The 17,386-nt window shown below is 44.3% G+C and overlaps 2 protein-coding genes across 2 annotated transcripts; both read right to left on the reverse strand.

Moving 5' to 3' along the window:
• Positions 1–2,210: 2,210 nt before the first annotated feature.
• LOC121342804 (zinc finger and BTB domain-containing protein 8A-like) lies at positions 2,211–6,464 on the reverse strand. The gene is made up of 3 exons (XM_041417478.1): positions 5,503–6,464; positions 3,647–3,816; positions 2,211–2,656 (listed from the first exon to the last, which is right to left on the reverse strand). The coding sequence occupies exons 1-3, from the start codon at positions 6,440–6,442 to the stop codon at positions 2,312–2,314; spliced, it is 1,455 nt and encodes a 484-aa protein (XP_041273412.1). The 5' UTR covers positions 6,443–6,464; the 3' UTR covers positions 2,211–2,311.
• A 3,782-nt stretch (positions 6,465–10,246) lies between these two features.
• Positions 10,247–14,844, reverse strand: LOC121342909 (zinc finger and BTB domain-containing protein 8A-like). The gene is made up of 3 exons (XM_041417657.1): positions 13,389–14,844; positions 12,658–12,827; positions 10,247–12,286 (listed from the first exon to the last, which is right to left on the reverse strand). The coding sequence occupies exons 1-3, from the start codon at positions 14,326–14,328 to the stop codon at positions 11,954–11,956; spliced, it is 1,443 nt and encodes a 480-aa protein (XP_041273591.1). The 5' UTR covers positions 14,329–14,844; the 3' UTR covers positions 10,247–11,953.
• Between the last annotated feature and the right edge of the window lie 2,542 nt (positions 14,845–17,386).

Consider the following 17,386-nt stretch of genomic DNA (forward strand, 5'->3'; position numbering starts at 1 on the left):
GAGATGGACACGGGCCGAGGGTCAGTGGTGAGGGGAGATGGACACTGACCAAGGGTCATTGGTGTGGGGAGATGGACACGGGCCGAGGGTCAGTGGTGTGGGGAGATGGACACGGGCCGAGGGTCAGTGGTGAGGGGAGATGGACACGGGCCGAGGGTCAGTGGTGAGGGGAGATGGACACGGGCCGAGGGTCAGTGGTGTGGGGAGATGGACACGGGCTGAGGGTCAGTGGTGAGGGACTGGGGAGTTGGGGAAGGACCTGAGCTGGGGCTATGGGGAGATGGGTTGAGGGGCTGGGGCTATGGGGAGATGGGCAAGAATCTGAGGGGAGGTGGGTGTAGGAACTGAGGTCAGCTTTCCTTTAGCCCAGCTCTCTAAAACCTGAGAAAATAAATTTATGTGGTTAAATTTTAACTTTGCAGACAAATGCTGAGGTGTCCCAAGATCAGTCTCAAGCTATAGTAACACACTGAAGTGCTCTACTTACTGAAATGCTGACAGGAGCTTGCTAGGAAAACATTTGGAATTAACTAAGTAAGTGTTATTCATCTATTTTTTTTTTCAATATTTATTAAGTACTTACTATAAAACAGGCCTTAAATCCACCTTGTTCCATTTGCACAGCTGTGGCAGTGGCAAGTTTCAGCTCACAGTGCTGCTCTCCCAGGGCTTTACAGGAGGAGAAAGTGTGTCATCAAAAAACACCCTTAAACTGCAAACCCTCCTGGGGGTGCCAGAGGATCCTGCAGATGTAGGAAGGTCAGGGATTGAGTAGTGAACTACTTGGAAAAGACCTGCATTGGTGGTTACTAAAGGTGCAAATCTCAAGGAGAACTGAAAAAGGCTGGAGATTGGGAGAGCATTAAGGAATTATCACAGAAGCTTGGCCCGTTCTCACTTTTGCCAAGTTTAATGGCAGCTGCTGGAGGCAGAACCTGGATGTGCATCAATATGGCTGTTCTCAAATTCTCTGTGGGGAATTTCTGCTTTCTTGGCAGGAGCCTCAGAGTACAGATGCTGCTAACAGGAAAGGAAACACAGCATCAAATGAGACGTGAGACCAAACAGTGGCTCTTTATCAGGAGTGCCCACTGGGAATGCCATTCTCTGCTCTCAGGCAGAAGGTTTCTTCTGTGCACTCCTTGAGCTTTTTTAATCATTTAATAAAATTTTTTATTTCAGTTTTTTTAGTTGAGCAGTTGTAGTTCCTCTGCCAAAGGCAGGTTCTCTGATCCAAGTGAGTGGGGAAAAAAATATTACTAAAAAACCTTAAAAGACTCCAAAACTACAAGTTACTTAACCTCTAAGGGAAATTGTGCTATAAAAAGAATGGTTTTATGCTGTCAAACACCCTAAAGTTCTAAGAGCAGGAGAGCCTTTCCAAAGTAGCTGCAAAGTCACAAATGTCCCACTGAAATTCAAGGACTTGGCCTCTTTATTCCCAGAGTAAGATAGATGGGTTTAAGCAAATCTTGCATCAATCCTAGGGAAAAAAAAAATAGAAAAAACCTGACAACTGCACTTCCAGTGATTGCACTTTTATTTCCTTGGAACCACGTTGGTGTATCTTTCTATAAAATTCACAGTACAAAAAAAAGAGGCAAATTCATACTATCCAAGTGCACTACAGATGCTCTGGTCACCTACTCTAGTCTGGCTGTGGGAGTTCCTAAATCATGCTTTTCTCAACTATAAGAAGCTGTAAAGTTCACTGAGAAAACAAAGCTCTGGTAAAAAGGTTCTTCAACAGGAAGAACTCCACTTGTTTCCCTTGCTCCTTTCTTAGGAACTTTCTGATGTGTTATGTACAAATTTATTACAATCTCAGCAAAAAAAAAAAAAAAAAAAAAAAAAAAGTGGTTTAGCATTTCTCAGCTGCTCACCTCAGGAAGAGTTTTTCCAAATTAAATTAGCAATATTTGGTTTTTAGAAGTCTGTGTCATACAGAACCTTTGCAGAACTGTAAACTGGTTCACACTTCCACGACGAGCAGGAGCTCTGAGCAAGTCTCTGATGAAATATAAAACAATTCTCCTAAACAGTTCCAGCTAACAAGTGAGCAGTTGGACTTCAGTGTTCCTTGTGGGTCCCTTTCAGCTCAGGCTAGTTTATGATCCTCAGTAATTTCTGGATGACATTTAGAAGCAGTTACACCGTTCCATGTCTGCAGAACAACTTGTTTCAGTCCAGTGTTGCTTCTCAGAACAGAATTTTAACAATACTTCATTTTATTAAAAGTATTATACCAGCATTAGCTGGTAGGACACGAGCCATTCAACCTTGAACACAACAATAACAAACACACAAAGATCTACCTAAGATTTGGCTTCACCTTTTCCTTTACCTCATCCGGAATATCATCGTTATTGTGTCGGACAACCAAATTATAGGGCTCCTCCTCCTCCTCCTCTTCCACTGTCTCTTCATCTAATTTCTGCTCCTCCTCCAAATCCCACTTGGGGCATTTGTTTCCCGTGGAGGAGACAGGAGAATGTTCAGATGCATTGAAGTCCTCGGGGATGCTGTCCAAGTTGGCTTCTGCCAAGCACTTGTGGCACAGCCTGTAGCGCCGCGTCCCCTGCTGCACCACGCAGCCCGTCAGCTCCGTGACCTGCCGCTTGCACTTCCTGCAGATCAGTTTGCCGGCCTGGTGGATCTGAAAGGATTGAAAATTTACAGACATTCAGCCTTCATCCCTTTATTTTAGACCGTGAAAGTTGTCACAGAGAGCAACAGGCAACTTTCCCAGGCATCGTTCTGGAAAAGAATGAGAAACGATTTTTATCTTAGCTTGCTTCGCCTGGTGTTGTAAACATGTGGAATGTGTTATGGAGATTTGTTTACCAAAGGGTGATTTCTTAATTAGCCAGTAGTGATGGTGTTTTAATTAAAGGACCAATTAGGTCCACCTGTAGCAAACTAGGGTATAAAAGCACGGGTTTCTTAATGAAGATTATTATGAGCCTTCTATAAATGCATGGAGTCTATGTCAATTATTACCTGGTCTTGACCTTTTGCAGTGCCAGAAAATGTGCTGAATGGCGCTAAAAAATTAAATTTTAAATACAATTTACCACATTAAACAATGAATAATTAAATAATAATAATGAATAATTAAACAACTCAAGCTGACGCGCTGCTTTTCTGGCGTTGGGTTTGGAGATACCTACACAGCTTCCACCAGCGAATTAATTCCCACTTTCACAACGAGCAGAGTCTTTGCTGAACTACAAACCAATTCTTTAAACCCTGCTGGGTTTTCCTACCGTTTGGAAGTGGTTGCGGAGGTGCTCCAGGCGGGTGAACCTCTTCCCGCAGGCCTCGCAGGGGTAGGGCCGCTCCCCGGTGTGACACCGCAGGTGGCGCTTCAGGTCCGCCCGGCGCTTCACCGTGTGCGTGCAGAACGGGCACTTGAAACGCATCCGGGGCAGGTCACCTGGCAGGACACGGCACACAGCAGAGCTTTCTCACTGTACTTCACCAGTTCTCAGCTTAAAATACGTGACAGCTCAAGTTTTCTTTAAATAGGAAAATCCTCAGTATTTGGATGCTTATGTATGTATTATATATATGGCGTGGGTACAAAATGGGCAGAGTCTTTGCTGAACTATAAACCAATTCTTTAAACCCTGCTGGGTTTTCCTACCGTTTGGAAGTGGTTGCGGAGGTGCTCCAGGCGGGTGAACCTCTTCCCGCAGGCCTCGCAGGGGTAGGGCCGCTCCCCGGTGTGACACCGCAGGTGGCGCTTCAGGTCCGCCCGGCGCTTCACCGTGTGCGTGCAGAACGGGCACTTGAAACGCATCCGGGGCAGGTCACCTGGCAGGACACGGCACACAGCAGAGCTTTCTCACTGTACTTCACCAGTTCTCAGCTTAAAATACGTGACAGCTCAAGTTTTCTTTAAATAGGAAAATCCTCAGTATTTGGATGCTTATGTATGTATTATGTATATGGTGTGGGTACAAAATGGGCACTTGAAATGCACCCAGGGCAGGTCACCTGGCAGGACAGGGCACACGGCACAGCTTTCTCACTGTACTTCACCGGTTTCCAGCTTAAAATACACGACAGCTCGAGTTTTCTTTAAATAGGAAAATCCTCAGTATTTGGATGCTTATGTATGTATTATATATATGGCGTGGGTACAAAATGGGCACTTGAAACACATCTGGGACAGGTCACCTGGCAGGGACAGGGCACACGGCAGAGCTTTCTCACTGTACTTCACCAGTTCTCAGCTTAAAATACACGACAGCTCGAGTTTTCTTTAAATAGGAAAAATCCTCAATATCTGGATGCTTATGTATGTATTCTATATAATAATTATATCATGTGGGTGCAGAACAGGCACTTGAAATGCACCCAGGACAGGTCACCTGGCAGGACAGGGCACACAGCACAGCTTTCTCACTGTACTTCATCAGTTTTCAGCTTAAATTATGTGACAGCTCGAGTTTTCTTTAAGTAGGGAAAATCCCCAGTGTTTGGGATATTTGGATGCTTGCATAAGTGTGTATTATATTATATATAGTATATAATGATACATAGAATACAGGCTTTGGGGGATGTGGGAAATGGATTTACAGAAAATTTTCAGTTTGAAAGAAGGTTTACAAAGTATGTATTTCTATGTAAACTTTGAGATAAGAAATGTTGATTTGGAAATGTTATGGAATAAGACAGATACTGGTGAGAGAGAAATTGAACTAAAAATAAGTTTTTAAAAATGGTTTTATAAATAAAGGGGATATAGATTTGTTAAATATATATCTATGTATATACCCCAGCTTGAATTTTTATTCTTATTTAACATGTTAATTGACCACTTGATAGTGCTTTCCTCCTGACAACATTTTTTAGATATAAAGGTTATCATAAATATGCAGCTATTTATACATAGCCATCATATCTGACTCTTCCACCAGCTAATGGTTCATAACTTTGACATTTATAATCTCTGTGTGATATATAAAGATGTCTTTAGAATATGGAATTCTGATCTACAGATGTGTTCCTTTCCAAAGGAATGCATGTGGGAATAAACCTGTCAGCTTTGTTCCACCCTCTCAGGCAGGTGGTGTCAGGAGTTTGGGCTGGTTGGACCCCAAAATGCACCATCCCAGCAATGCCAGGACCTGTCATGTGAAGGACTCGGATTGGGTTGAGGTTGAACACCTCTGTTATTGCCAGGTCCTGGAGAAACTCAGTCTTTCAGGTCCCCAGGCCAATTACAGCCCTTCAGGCTTCATTAAACTCCACTTGGGCACAAATAATCAAGCATGTTTTGGTTGAAATTTACAGAATACCTGGGTCAGTCCCATGCCAATTCCCATGCCCTGTTCTGGCTTCAAAACCTTAGCGTTAGCACTAAAATTGAGCAGATGAAATCACCTATCATTCCAGGCAGGCTTTTGGTTTCCATGCAGCCATACAAATTCCTTCCAAATCACCATCTGAATTCTAAATAAAACCAAACTTTTCCAAGCGTTTTCTATTGTTTACCTTCATTCCAGCTACTCATTACCCCTAAAATTGTGGGCATTGAGGTGTACAGTTCTTCTGCCTTTAACTCCATGAACTCAGGAGTTCTGGAAAGTTCTTGTTCTAGCTGAGCAACCGACCACCTCTTGGCTCCGGCCTCTGCTCCGGGATGAAATCCAAAGTCATCCTGATCCACGTCGTTCTCAGCATCAAACTCTGCCTCCTCTGCTCCGTGGGAGATGTGAGCGGGGTCCGCGGCTCCGGCTCGCTCCGGTTTGCTCCCTCCCAGCTCCCAGCTCTGCGACAGCCCCAGGTGCTTGCGGCGCTTCCTCGTGGAGCCCTGTTTCCTGCCTCTTTTGGACAGCTGGGTCTCTGCCCGCTGCAGGATCACCTGTGAGGACAGGTAGCTGCTGTAACTGCTCCAGGAGTTTTCATTGCCGTTGGGTTTTTCATCCGGGATGGAGTAGGAACGCCGGGGGTTGCTCTTTGCTTTCCTTCTGGAGCGATAAAGAGCCGGGCGGGCAGGGGTGGGTTCGGTGCTCTCACTCTTGGCCGAGAGGCTGAGGTAATGATCCTTTTCCTTTTCATTAATATCCAATGAGGACTTAATGAAGGTCTTGCAGACATTGAGGATATCTGTCATCTGCAGATAGCTGGCCGCTGACATGACTTCGATCACATTCTGACCCGTTAAAGACAATATCCCTGAATACACAAAGTCCAGGATGACCATGAAGGTCTCTGGAGAGAAAACCTCAAACGTGGCTATTGTTGGCTGACTCGTCTCCTTCGAGCTCTGCGAAAGGAGCATTTTGAAGTAGCCACTGCTGGCAAACAGCACATTGCGATGGGCTTTGAACACCTTGCCCTCCACCAGGATGTTGCAGTCACAGAACAAGTCCTGCTTCCGCTGCTCGTTCAGCTGCTCCAGGAGGTGAGACTGGTGGGAAGAAATCTCCATTCCAGGCGGGGAGTAAGAGGAAGGATCGCTGTAAAGGAAAAAACATCATCATGATAATCTAAATCAATGATGCTGAATCCTAATTTAAAGAGATGAGCTCTCTTTTAAAATGCGCTATCACATTCCCAATGTATCTCCAATCTCCCCGCGGCCGCTACTCTGCATAACAAGAGAGAAGAAACTTAACTCCAAAAGAGGTGAAAAGATGTCCCAGCGGGATTACTCCGTATCCCAAAAGAAGGAAAATTATGTCGACCAAGCCATGATGGTTCTCAGAGTCTGCAAGAGAACTTGGCCCTCCCGCCCTGGGCAGAGCCGCGGGTCCCCGGTGGGCACAGCCTCCGCCCCGGCGCATCGGGACCGCTCGAATGCGGCGGCAGCGCCCCGGGGTCGCCGCCCTCCCGGCCCGACCCCCCGGCATTGCCCGCGGCCGCCGTCACTCACCCGCCCGCCCGGCCGAACTGGCCGCTCGCTCCCCGGCGCTCCGGGACGCCCGACGGCGCCGGAGCAGCTCCGCCAGCGCGGAGGCGCCTCCCGGTGCCGCTCCCGCCGCGCGGGGACCGCAGCGGCCGCCGCCGCTCCCGCTTCCCACCCCCACATGCCGCTCCGAGGCCGCTGCCCCGCTCACACAAGGCTTTGTTGTCGCTACCTTTGTGTGCGCGGAGGGAAGGCGCCACCTGAACGGTGAACGGCAGAGATCCGGAGCTCCGCGGTGTAGGATTAACGATATTAAGTCGATATCGCAGCATTTTTATAACGGGATTTTTTTGTATTCAAACAATGAGGATAATCCCAAAGCAAAGCGCTGCACGTAGGAGTGCAATACACAGATTGTCCTGTTTTTCCCTTCTGGGTGGAATATGGAATCAGGATGCCTGTTAGAAGACAAGACACTTTCGAATTCGTGCCTGTTAGATGAGATTTCTTTCAGTCTTATTCCTGGAGATCATGGAATAATTTTGAGAAGGAAGCTCTGCAATCATCGGTACAGTCCCCTCCTCAGAGCAGGCTGCAAGAACCTGGCAAAGGACAGTTCCCATTTCCACAGCAAGCGACGGGTGAGATCTTCAATAGTGTTTAATTTATTCCAGCAGCTAAGCCAAGATAGGGAAGGCTCTTTCCAGCCACTCCTCCCAATTTTCCTTACAAAATCTCTTGTTCTGTGTCCTTGCTCCGTTTAAAATTCTTGATGCACCGAATAAGCCTCCTCTTTGCATTTCATGAGTTAAATAGGATGAAAGGTTACGCCTCCAGTGTAGAAAGGTTTTAAGTTAAACAGTATAGAAAATATTTAACTAAATGATATTATAAGCTTTTCTTAGTAGCTTATCAACTTATACCCATCACTCAACAGTGTTGGCATGAATTTGTACCTAATGGAAAAACTCTGCAAGGCAAGGGCTGGAGGATTAGAACATCCTTTTCTTCAAAACTCGATCTTTTGGGCAGAATTGGAGATTTTTGCTTCCATTTCATTTTTGTACTTGTTGCCTCCAACCAACAGTAACTAAAATAGAAGAAAGGTAGACATTGGCATGGCTCTGTAATGGGATAACTGACATGACCAGATGCTTCAGGGAAGAAATGTATATTCCAAAATTTTATATCCAACAGAATGTTTTGTGGGTTTTTTTTCCCTTAAGTTATCATTGAAAAGTTGAGATGGATCCCAAAATCCTGGAGGATGGAACATTCTGCAGAGCCAGGAGTAAGGCAAGGATACCTGTAGCAGTCAGAGTCAGCCCTCTGTGAGATCTGTGGGCTTTTATTTTCAAAGCCACCCTAAAAAATCAATATTTTTGCTTTTTCTTTCTTATGTCAATTCTTTAGAACTGGAATAGAATGCAAATTACAAAAGGTTGGAAAGGGAGATTCATTCTGAAGTCTTATTTTATATCCAACAGAGTGTTTTGTGGGTTTTTTTCCCTTAACTTATCATTGGAAAGTTGAGATGGATCCCTAAATCCTGGAGGATGGACCATTCTGCAGAGCCAGCAGTAAGGCAAGGATACCTGTAGCAGTCAGAGTCAGCCCTCTGTGAGATCTGTGGGCTTTTATTTTCAAAGCCACCCTAAAAAATCAATCTTTTTGCTTTTTCTTTCTTATGTCAATTCTTTAGAACTGGAATAGAATGCAAATTACAAAAGGTTGGAAAGGGAGATTCATTCTGAAGTCAGTCTTTGGGATTTTTTTTTTTAAGTGGGGCTACCCAACTGTTTAACCTTTAAGATAAGGACAAGTGACATTTTCTGGATAGCAAATAGGGATGTTTAGGTAATTTAATGGCAAACAAAAACAAAAAAAAGGGAAATGATGTGAAAGAACTGATCGAACATCACACAAGTCATAGGTTTTTTGGGGCAGAGAGAATTCTGTAAGAAACACCTGAAAAGGAAGAATTTTTTTTAAGTAGGATTTTTATTTTTTTTAACTGTTTAACCTTTAAAATAAGGACAAGTGACATTTTTTGGATAGCAAATAGGGATGTTTAGGTAATTTAATGGCAAACAAAAACAAAAAAAAGGGAAATGATGTGAAAGAACTGATCGAACATCACACAAGTCATAGGTTTTTTGGGGCAGAGAGAATTCTGTAAGAAACACCTGAAAAGGAAGAGAGGGAATTTTTTAATTCAGTATTTCAGCCTTTGAAAGGATGGGAAGATATTGTCAGAAAATAAGGATAGTTAAGAGACATTGATCAGAGGATGATGAACTTTGTCTTCACTCTTGCCTGTGGTTTTGTGAATACAAAGTAAACACAAACCAAGCAAAAATAATCACAGAATTCTTGGAAAAGACCCCCTAAGATCAAATCCAGCACTAAACCTTGTCCCTAGGAGACATAAAGATGAAAGAAATACAAGGAAATAAATAAATTCAGTGGGAACATCCCTGTGTGGTCTTTACTTTCCTCCTTGAAAGGAAATGTTCTTGTGCTGATGAGGGAGGTGTGATCCTCCCAGAAATATGAAGAAGACAATCAGAGGCAATGGAAGGAGACAAAAAGAAAACAAATACTTTCATTTAGAGAAAAAAAAAAACAAAACCAAGGAAAATATGTGATTGTAAAATGAAGGACATGGAAAACAGAAGGCACTTAACATTTATCTTGTCTTGCAATACAAAAAGAAGGAAACAACGACCAAAATTAAGACAACAAATGTAAAAATGGCAACTTTTAAAAAAGAGAAAAACATCATTGATCTGTGGGAATCACAGCCTTGAGCTAAACCTCCAAGCTTAATATGATACTTTAAAAATGACTACAGATACCTAGTTTTACTAATGAGAATAACAACATAAAAATCCAGAAAAAAAAGCCCTTATTTGCCCAGCAAATCAACAATTCATCTGCCTGTGTTTAAAAAGTAAAATCTTCCTGTGGACAGATTGTTCCATTTGCCCATTAGAGCCACTTCAGATCTGTTCTGAAGCATCTGCTCCTCAGTATTGTTAGATTTATGATCTCTAATTAAATTGAGTATTGATCCAAAAATCCCTTTGCTTCTAAAAACACCCCCACTATTAAGAAACACTTAATAGTCTGACCTTTGCAGTTGGCAGTTAAGATTTCAGGCCTGGAGAGAACACTTTATTTTCCCCTCCCCTTCATCCATCCCCAAAGAAACCCAGACCAATTCCAGCCACGTTTTTACAGCAGGCACTGATACCTGGGATTTGTTGTCAAACTGTTTAATGGAAAGGGAAAGGGAAACATCTATGAAATTTGAGCAAAGTTACTCCATATTCTTTGAAATATTTCTTGTTCTGTGTATTTGATTTAGTCCAGGTTGCTCAGGAATATTTCTAAGCCATTTAATAACAGGCATTTCAGGAGTTTAAAAGCTCCAAGAAATTAAATGTCTGTTTTCACATCAAGTCCATTTTTGGGCTGCTGACCAAACGTCCCATAAAATCAAGTGTAAGTCTTGTTTAAGATGTTTTCATCTGGGTAATCACGAAGATTTTTAAGTTACCCCCACCCCAAACCTAAGCCAATAAATTATAACTTTTGTAGGAACAATAAAACACCACTTCTTGTGTCCTTGGGATGCTTCCCATGAAGAGGAGGGTGCTTAATGCTTACACTGAATTTAGCATGAAGTTCTCCAGTTGTCATTTGTTGGTCACCTGCAGCCTGGAATGAAAATTCTGCACTCTCTGGTCATGATGATACAAGAAAGTTATACAATTTTTACACAACTAAAAATAAAATAGTGACTTTTTAGCTGTCCCTGGGAAAGGTTATATAGTATATATACATATGTATGTGGGATTGTTGTGTAAGAAACCTGGGGTTCAGCCAAACATGCTTACAAAGCTGTAAAAAAGAAAAAAAAATAGATCTAATTTTCTAAGTCTACAGCCATTGAGTTCCATGATCCCAAAAGTTGGAATAAACTCAGGTGTGTCCAAGGAATGCAGAGCAGCAGGACCCCAGGAGCATCTCCTGCTCCTCCTCTCCTGTTGACAGTGCTGGGTAAGAGAACCTCACCAAGCAGCAAAACCAAGCTTCATTTCTTAAAGAATTAAAATTTCTTCACCATTACTCATCTCTGTAGCCTGTTTGTGGGTGAAATGACACAAATATGGTGTCTAGAACTTCCAGTACATCTTGGTCTCAGTGGTGCAGACTGGAAAAGGTGCACAGAATTCAATATCCTGAGCTGGAGGGGACCCACAAGGATCATCCAAATGCAACTCCTGGCCCTGCACCCCAACAATCCCATCATGTCTGGGCACTTTTGAAAAGTTTCCAAATATAAAAAAAAGAGTATTTTAATAGTTTAGAACAGCCCAGTCTGAGATCCTAATTTTGAGACTCAAACATTTACTGCCATCAATTAATGATCCGAATTTTTAATCAGTTTGTCTCTGATGTGTTAAGCATTTATGTGCTTATTTTCTTTTAAAGAAGTAAGTCTTGAACATTTGATCTACTAAAGACTTATCCTAATAAATTTTACAGAAATCCTTTTCCAGACAAAAGTGCCAAAACATTTTAAATGCTCTTTCTTAATTAGCTGTTGTTTTCCTTATCATAACATGAAAATGTCATAAAATTTCATGGAAGATTCTCTTCACTTCTGAACACTCAAGAGAGGTTTTCTGGTGTGGGGAATTTCATACTTTGTTTATAGCCCAGTGATATAAAACCCCACCTCTCTCCAAGTGTAAAAAATGGGCAATTTACAATAATCTGCAACTTTTTAAAAGTATTCAAACCTCCTTGCAAGAGGCTTTGAGACGTGCCCCATTGCCTGCTGTAAAAATTATCCACGTAACCCTGCAGTTTCCTTGTTTATCCCTAATTTCAGGATGGATCTTTTTAACCAAACGACACATGGGGGTTCTGCTAACAAACCAGCATGGCCTCAATGACGTGTCCATAAATACATGCAAGCCTGGACCTGTTCAACCACATGTCTCTGTAGGATCAGCTGGCAGAGGGCATTTGCTCACAGTACATCCTCCCTCTTCCACAGAATTCCCAATCCTTGTCTTCCAACTACCTAATATTTGGTTTCACTTCCTTCTCCTCCGCTTCATCCTCGCTGTCATCCACTTGCTGAATGACCAAGTCGCTCGAGCCGTCCTCCACGATCTCCACATCAGACCTGTTGTCCTCCCCGTAGTGCCACCTGGAATCTTTGTCCCCATCCTGCGGGAACTCCAGGGGCGCCTCAGCCTCCAAGTCAATGCGGATGCTGTCGATGCCAGCCTCGGCCAGGCACTCGTTGCACAGTCTGTAGCGCCGGGTGCCCTCCTGCACCACCTGGCCCGTCAGCTCGGTGACGTGGCGCTTGCACTTCCTGCAGATGGGCTTGCACGCCTGGTGGATCTGGGGACACCACAAGGGATGGAGTTGTTGAGTGTACACAAATGGGGTTTTTTGGGAGATGATAAAGATCAAATCGCGGCGTCGCTTCAATTTGAGAGATTATCAAACACTGAGCTGTACCAGCCCAGGTAATTGCCCGCTGGAGCTCTCACAGGCTGCAGAGAGCAGAACCTCTGCAAGCCATCAATTACCCAGCAAATTCCTCCCCTTTCCTGCAAATTATCCCTCAATTCGACCGCAACCAAAGCAAATTAATTTTCTATTCCCCTCTTCTTTACAGGAGTCATTAGATCAACCAGATACACTCACACTGGGTTTAATTAGCCAGATTTACACGTTAAATAAATCATGCAGTTGCTAAAAATACTCACAGTTCGAAAATGGCTGCTGAGGTGATCCAGCCTGCTGAATCTCTTCCCACACGCCTCGCAGGGGTACGGCCGCTCGCCCGTGTGACAGCGAAGGTGACGCTTCAGGTCAGCTTTTCTCTTCACCACGTGGCTGCAGAATGGACACTTGAACCTCATCCTGGCCAGGTCATCTGTCAGAAAATAATGGGATTTAAAAAAAAAAAAATTAAAATTGTGTCACGTAATGCTCTAGGAAAAGGTGTTTTATGAGAAGAGTAGCACATCGCTTTTATTAAAATAATATTCACTGGTTGTTTTAAGCACAAAGGTTTTGTGTTTGCCTGTAGATTACACAGGTGTGCAATAAAGGAGGAGTGGACCATTTGGTGTATTAACACAGACCTGGCAAAGCCAGCCTGGACAGAGCTTGGAGCAGCCTGGGATAGTGGGAGGTGTCCCTGCCCATGGCAGGGAGTGGAGCAAAATGAGCTTTAAGGTCCTTTCCAACACAAACCATTCTGTGATTTCACGAAAATGAGCTTTAAAATATCCCAACTTACATTTATTTTTAAATTTAATACCCCAGCTACTTCAAGAACTCAAAATTATTTCAAGGTAATGAGTTAAACTTTCCAAACATACATTTCTGGACAACACAGCTGTCTTTTTTGGCAGTTGTGCTTTACTATTGAGCAAGACCTGTTTTCTCAGAGCCAGAAGAGAGGATTCACAGGTGTCTCAACCCCACTCACCTTCAGCCCAGCTCCCCATGACTCCCAGGATGGAGGGCATGCTCCCGTACTGCTCCTCAGCTTTGGAGGATTTGGATTTACTGGAGGAGCGGGGTGACTCGTGCTCCTGCTGCGACACAGCCAAGCCCCTGGGCATCACCTCAGCCCCCTGGCCGAACTGGAAGCCCACATGAGGAGCCTCCACCTCCGCGTCGATGTGAACTTGCTCGTCGGGCGGCGCGGCGTGGCCGGCGGGCTCGGCAGCCCTGTCCTCCAGCTTGCTGGATTTATAGTGGGGGACGTCCGCGGGCTGCTGCAGCCCCAGGTGCCGGGATTTCTTGATGGAATCCTGCCGCTGCTCGTGTTTGGACAGCTGCTGCTGGGCATTTCTTTGAGAGCTGGGGTAATAGTTGAAATTGCTCCAAGCGTTGCCGCCCATCATACAAGTCCCAGGGTCTGGGCTCGAGTGGGAATGTGGGGGGCTGCTCTCTGCCCTCCACCCCCCGCTGTACACACAGGATCGGTCCACGCCGTTGGAACTCACGTCTTTGTCTGACAGGCTGAAGTAGCGATCCTTCTCCTTCTCGCTGATGTCCAGCGACGACTTGATGAAGGTTTTACACACGCTGATCACATCGGTCATCTGCAGATAGCTGGCAGCTGACATGACTTCGATCACGTTCTGACCAGTGAGGGACAGTTTGCCCGAATACACAAAATCTAGGATAACTGTGAAGGTGTCAGGAGAAAAGGCCTGGAAAGTGGCTGTCGTGGACTGACTCGTCTCCTTCGAGCTCTGCGAAAGGAGCATTTTGAAGTAGCCACTGCTGGCAAACAGCACATTGCGATGGGCTTTGAACACCTTGCCCTCCACCAGGATGTTGCAGTCACAGAACAAGTCCTGCCTGCGCTGCTCATTTAGTTGCTGCAAGAGGTGAAACTGATGAGAAGAAATCTCCATCCCAGAAAAGGTGAAATGAAACGTTGTTCTAAAAAAATGAAGAAAATTATTACGCTCTTGACTTCAATGCTGTGTAACTCAGCCAAAAACGTCAGACCCAATTTTACAGCTATCTTTCCAAATAATAGCATTTATTTAAATATACAAATATATTTAAACTACGATATGCTCAACCATGGATTCATTTTCCAACAGGACAAGAGGGATGACAAAGCCAAGACCGCATTATTTGGCACAGACGGGTGTGCTCCAGCCGGGAGCATCCCCATCCCCAGGATGCGGGGCAGGATGCGGGGCTGGACCCGTGCCGCCCGCTGGAGCTGCGCAGCCTTCAGGCAGCTCCGGGAACACGAGGAGCCAAGAGCAGCTGCGGCTGCCACCGCGGCCGTACCTCGAACCGGCGATTCCGCCTCGAACCGGCGATTCCGCCTCGCCCGCTCCGCCCGGGTTCCGGCCCCGCCGCCACCGAAGGCTCCGGGAGCGAGGCTCGGCGGCAGCGCCCCGGCCCCCCCGGCATTGCCCGCGGCCGCCGTCCCGGGAGGGGATGGCGTGCCCTAGATGCCTCCTTTTCACACCTTTATCTATAGCCGGGGCCTCGATGACCCAAATCCTTTCTCTTGCAGCATCCTCCAAAGGAGATGTGACATCTTCTTTTCTCTGTTGGTATCTGTTATCTTCTGAAGAAAGCATGGCTGAAAGCGAAACCTGAACCTCTCACCTTCTCTCCCTCGAAGTTTAGTATCTTACTCCTTCCTCTTCTTACCACCAGGGTCTTTTCTGTGATTTTGACGCCCCAGTTATTTTTCATAAATATTTATTTTCCCATGGAAACCGTTCTTCCTCAACCGAGCCCTTTGTGGCAGTTTTGGCCTTCCCTTCTCTAACTTCAGACATTCCACCTTGAAACAATTTATCTTTCTTTCCCCAGTGCAGCAAAATTGACAAAAGGCTTTATCCAAAGATTCTTTCCCTTAATCATTAGAACCATTATCCCACTAATTCATATACACTTATTCATCTCTAATTTATATCCATTCATATTTTGTATATATAGATGTATATGTAATCATATTATTTTCCAGCTTATTTCCCCCTTTTTCATAAACTTTCTTAGTTTTGTAGATTCTCCTTTCAAACCCAGGCCATGATTTTAAAATCTTCATGAGACCCATTCTGCTTCTGTGAGATTCTAAATTAAAACATTCTTGAACATGAAACAACTGGAATTCACCCCAGCTTCTCACAGCTCTTACCACTGAGGAACAAAGAATAGAACCAACTAAACAGTCAGATTGTTTAATATATAAACCAGAACGTTTATTTGTAGTATCAGGTTTTAATACCATTTGAATTAATTCCTTTAAAGTTTATTTTTGCTTGTCAAGCCAAGTAAGTAGCGCCTCTTTCTATTTAACATGGAATCACAGAACCCCAGGATGGTTTGGGCTGGAAAGGACCTTAAAGACCATGGGCAGGGACACCTTGTTGCTCAACATTCTACATATTTTTTTCCACATTTCTGCCCAAATTATTTCATCAGCTGAAAGCTTCCCTTGGAAAAGAATTATCTGGAGGTATTTGTTCTGTTTGACTTGCCTGGGTGGTGCTTTCACTCCTGTCAGTGGGGCTTTGTGTCAATGTCAACAGGAGCTCGAGGGTTCTCCTTCTGCCAGGAACAGGCAAGAGAATTTAAAAAATATGGGGGGAAATTTCAGTGTTATCTGGAGTAGCTTAATTAGAATTTTTAAAGATGCTACAAGTGCTTTCCTCAGAGCACCTCCTGCTCACTGCTCTGTGCTGTGGATCCAGGAACAGCCACAGAACAAACTTTGGTTTTCTCATCCATGGGGCTGATTTCATCCTCTTGTGCACAGTAATGCATCCCAAACAATCCCAGACATCAGAGAGGTTTTTTTTTAGGTTGTGTTTCTAAATTTTAGAGCTAATTTCAGCTGAGAAAGTTCCACTTGAGATGTTGTTTGGAGCGTTTATCCAGAGGGAATGTGCTTGGCAGCTGTGTGAAGGAGGTGAAGGAGCTGCTCCTCACAGCCAGAGTGTAAAGAGTCTGCTCTTCAGAGAACAATCACACTAAAAAAAATTTACATTTTTCTTCCTCATAGAAAAATTAACATACATTTCTCCTTGGGTTTGGTAACCAAATAGGATTAACAGTCGTAATATATAATGGTATAGTGTAATATATTATGATAGTTTAATTAACAGTGGCACCAATTAAAAGATTTCAGTTCTCCTCAAAATACTTATTCCTCATGAATCACAGCCTTCAGTGATGCTGCATCTTCTAACTTTAATTATCCAGGGATATTTTTTACCAAGGAAAACACAAGAGCCTCTACTAGAACAACTTAAGGAACTGTTCAAAGCCTAGAAATTAATTAGGAATGAGATTACAATTGTCATGTGATCAGTGCCAGCTTGGATTTGGGTTTTCTTCATTTGCATCACCATTCCTGTCCTCAGCTTTCCCAAAGACCAAACCAGGAGAGTTGAATCACCCAGGCTTTGAGCTCCACCCTCGTGTTCCAGCACAAATCCAGATCTGGAGTACAAACCCATGGAGCCTCCGGGGCACACAGAGATCTATCTCTTCCTTTTTCAAAATGAGCAGGAAATCAGAATGTCCTGTCCTAAACCCCCCGGTCCAGGGAGGAATCTTCCCTCTGGCAGCAACCTCCAGTTTAGGAAAAGCCTGAGATTTGGTGGAACCTCAAATCCTAATCCTGTTCCAGCAGCACAATTAAAACCCTCGTTAAGCTCTTATCTTCACCCAGGTTCCCAAACGTCCCACATTTGCATACAGCTCACGTTGATGCCTTAGGGCTGGACCCAAACAATTCTCCTCCTTAAATTATCCCCGAGTTCTCTGACACCTCTGACCCTGCTCTCCTCCTCCTTCCCCCACAGAGAATCCTTCTCACCAAGGGTGGAGATAACCACCCTCATCCCCTCTGAGTTCTTCAGCATCTCACATCTTTCATGAAAAAAAAAAAAAGGATAAAATTGTCTACTTGCAGTGAGATTTTTTGTCAAATATTCA

This window comes from Onychostruthus taczanowskii, unplaced genomic scaffold, assembly GCF_017590055.1.
Source record: "Onychostruthus taczanowskii isolate IOZ18803 unplaced genomic scaffold, ASM1759005v1 scaffold56, whole genome shotgun sequence".
NCBI lineage: Eukaryota > Metazoa > Chordata > Aves > Passeriformes > Passeridae > Onychostruthus > Onychostruthus taczanowskii.